Source organism: Austrofundulus limnaeus, unplaced genomic scaffold (genome assembly GCF_001266775.1).
Source record: "Austrofundulus limnaeus strain Quisiro unplaced genomic scaffold, Austrofundulus_limnaeus-1.0 Scaffold17, whole genome shotgun sequence".
Classification (NCBI taxonomy): Eukaryota; Metazoa; Chordata; class Actinopteri; order Cyprinodontiformes; family Rivulidae; genus Austrofundulus; species Austrofundulus limnaeus.
The window spans coordinates 2,356,157-2,358,845 of NW_013952419.1; the positions used below are offsets into that span (position 1 = coordinate 2,356,157).

The 2,689-nt window shown below is 44.6% G+C and overlaps 1 protein-coding gene across 1 annotated transcript in view; it reads right to left on the reverse strand.

Annotated features, from left to right (window-relative positions):
- Positions 1–269: 269 nt before the first annotated feature.
- The window catches only part of scaf4a (SR-related CTD-associated factor 4a), a 10,782-nt gene continuing 8,362 nt past the window's right edge, over positions 270–2,689 (reverse strand). The window contains exon 19 of the mRNA XM_014003244.1: positions 270–2,367. Coding sequence (XP_013858698.1) covers positions 1,049–2,367 — 1,319 coding nt within the window. The 3' untranslated portion in view covers positions 270–1,048. The remainder of the gene's footprint in view (positions 2,368–2,689) is intronic.

Below are 2,689 nucleotides of genomic sequence, written 5' to 3' on the forward strand. Positions count from 1 at the left end.
TATATATACTTAAACTACATTCTTAACATTTAACAAATTGCAGTGGAACTCAACTTAAATTTTATGTATTACTGAGAAATTGTCAGCCAATATACTGAAAGTAAATTTGAGAATGTTTCTTGAAATAAAAGCTTTTTTTTTTTTTGCGTTTTTGAATAAGTGTTGCCAACAGTAGAAAGAGTAAGGTGGTTGCAAAAAAATATATTTGTTTTAACTGAAGCACATGTAAGCATCAATTACTTTAAGCTTACATTGTTATATATTTTTTTAAATTTCTGAATGTCAGAAGTTTCGCACGCCTTCTTGTTACTTTTATTCTTAATTGTATGAAATTGAAAATGGATTAAGTATAAAGCCTCTCATAGTCGATATTGGAGAAAATTAAATGCATGTCTGATTAAATTTAAATGACTGACTCCAACAATGTTTTAGAAATGTTTATCAGAGAAAGTTGGTAACAYCTTTGTAGTACTGCAATATTAAGAGAAAAAGGGGCAAAACTTCAAAGGAAAAAAATAAATCAATATATGCTCAAAAGCAGTTGTAATTGCAGCATACTATACGTTTTAAATTCACTTTCATTATTTCCATGCATGTGTTTGATTTATTTGAAGTCKTCTTGAATTTTTAGAATGAAATTAAAAACTGACTTTAAACACGCAACATGACCAGGAAAAATAATGGAGCTTGTTTGTGACAGTAATCAGTGTCTGACAGATATTTTTGGCAAATTAAAAATAATTATTTATAAAATAATTTTCTTGCCAATTCATAAATAAGCACAGGAAGTTAAAAACAAATGTGGGCCATTGTGGTAGTATTACTTTACCTGTGTGTACACAAACAATGCAATAAAATAAAACAATAAAAAAGGAAGAAAATATCAGGAGATGCCTGTGTTAAAGAAATATACTACAGCCCAGAAACTGTCATTTACCATCTGACAAACAGTGACTAGGTTGAATTTCATCTGCCAACAACTGAGACTAGAACAGTGGACGAAACCTTTAGTATCTTTCAGTTCTTCACAGAGTCACAGGCTGTCGGCCTATGATGATGATTCTTTTTTTGTTTCTGTGGGCTCACTTGGAGCTGACTGTGGAGACTCAGAGGGCACAGGTTTTTCTGTTGTAGTGACCTCTGCAGGTGAAGCTAAATGTTTAGATTGTTCCTTCTTTTCAGAGGCTTTCCCATCTGGGTCTTTACTGGTATCCATGGTAAGCACAGCTTTCACAGAAGATTGCTCCAAGCTGTTGAAGCTSCGAAATTTGTCCATGTTTTCCAGTTCGGCCAATCGATCGTCCTTGTCCCACCGTGAGGTCCTCTCTCGTCGTTCTGACCGCCTGGGCTTGTCCCCTTTAGTTTCAGGTCCTTTGCCTTTGTCCACATTTGTCCCTTCTCCCCTGTTTCTTTCTCCTCCCTCTGCCCTTCCACGATCTCTCTCCCCATCATCACCACGCCCCCGTTCTCTGTCCCTGTCAGGGCTGCCTCGCCTCTCTCTCCAGTCCCGTCTATTTCTGTCCCGATCGCGGTCCCGGTCTCTCTCCCGATCTCTGTCTCGCTCCCATCCTCCCCCACGGTGATTTCCTCCATCTTCCTGCCAACCCCCATGTCGGTCTCTCCCATCCATTTTGTCACCAGCTCCCCTCCCTCCATCACCAAAAGAGCGTCTACCCCCTCCAAAACCCCTGTCCCTGTCTCGATCCCAGTCTCGGTCCCGCTCCTGCTCTCGATCTCTGAATCCAGGCCTGTCTCCTCTAAATGGCCTGTCATCCATTTCTTCTGGTCCTTCTAAGCCTCTGGGTCCCCCTGGTCTGATAAATGGAGAAGTCGGGTTAGTTTGAGGGGGAGGTCCTTGCCCACGAGGGAAAGGAGCCCTCATATTGTGTGGTGGGGGAATACCAAAACCTCCTTTAGATGTAGGGGGCTCGTGGTGCATTATCTGGGGGTGTGGCCCCCTGGGTATCATCTGTGGAGTATTAGGGGGCATGCTGGAGTGAGGCAGTCTTGGCCCATGGGGAGGAGGGAAACGTTGCATGTGTTGTGGTGCTTGTGGACCAGAGGGGCGCTGGAGTGGCATTATTCCAGGCCGTGCACCCAGGAGACCAGCAGGAGGTTGGATGTTTCTGGGATGTCCACTTGGAGGACCACCTGGAAGACCAATCGGAGGACCACCAGGAGGACCTACCATAGGACCACCAGGAGGACCAACCATAGGACCACCAGGAGGACCTACCATAGGACCACCAGGAGGCCCAATCAGAGGACCACCTGGCAGACCTACTGGAGGGCCACCTGAAGGATTAGGTAAAGGTAAACCTAGGAGACTACCCGGAGGTCCAACTGGAGGGGTACCAACCTGGTTACCTGTTGGGGAAACAAACACAAACGAACCTCATTAACGGAAGCTTATATGATTTCTTTACTAGTGCCACTTAGTGTCAGTATGGGTCAGTGTCGGTACGAGTCAGTGTCGGTACGGGTCAGTGTCGGTACGGGTCAGTGTCGGTACGAGTCAGTGTCGGTACGAGTCAGTGTCGGTACGGGTCAGTGTCGGTACGGGTCAGTGTCGGTACGAGTCAGTGTCAGTACGGGTCAGTTTGGGTGCTTTTCCATTGATGTTCCAGTCCGGTTCCAGTGGATGTATTTTTAGGCGGTTGGTGGAGGTGGTTTTTGGGTTTTTCGAAAA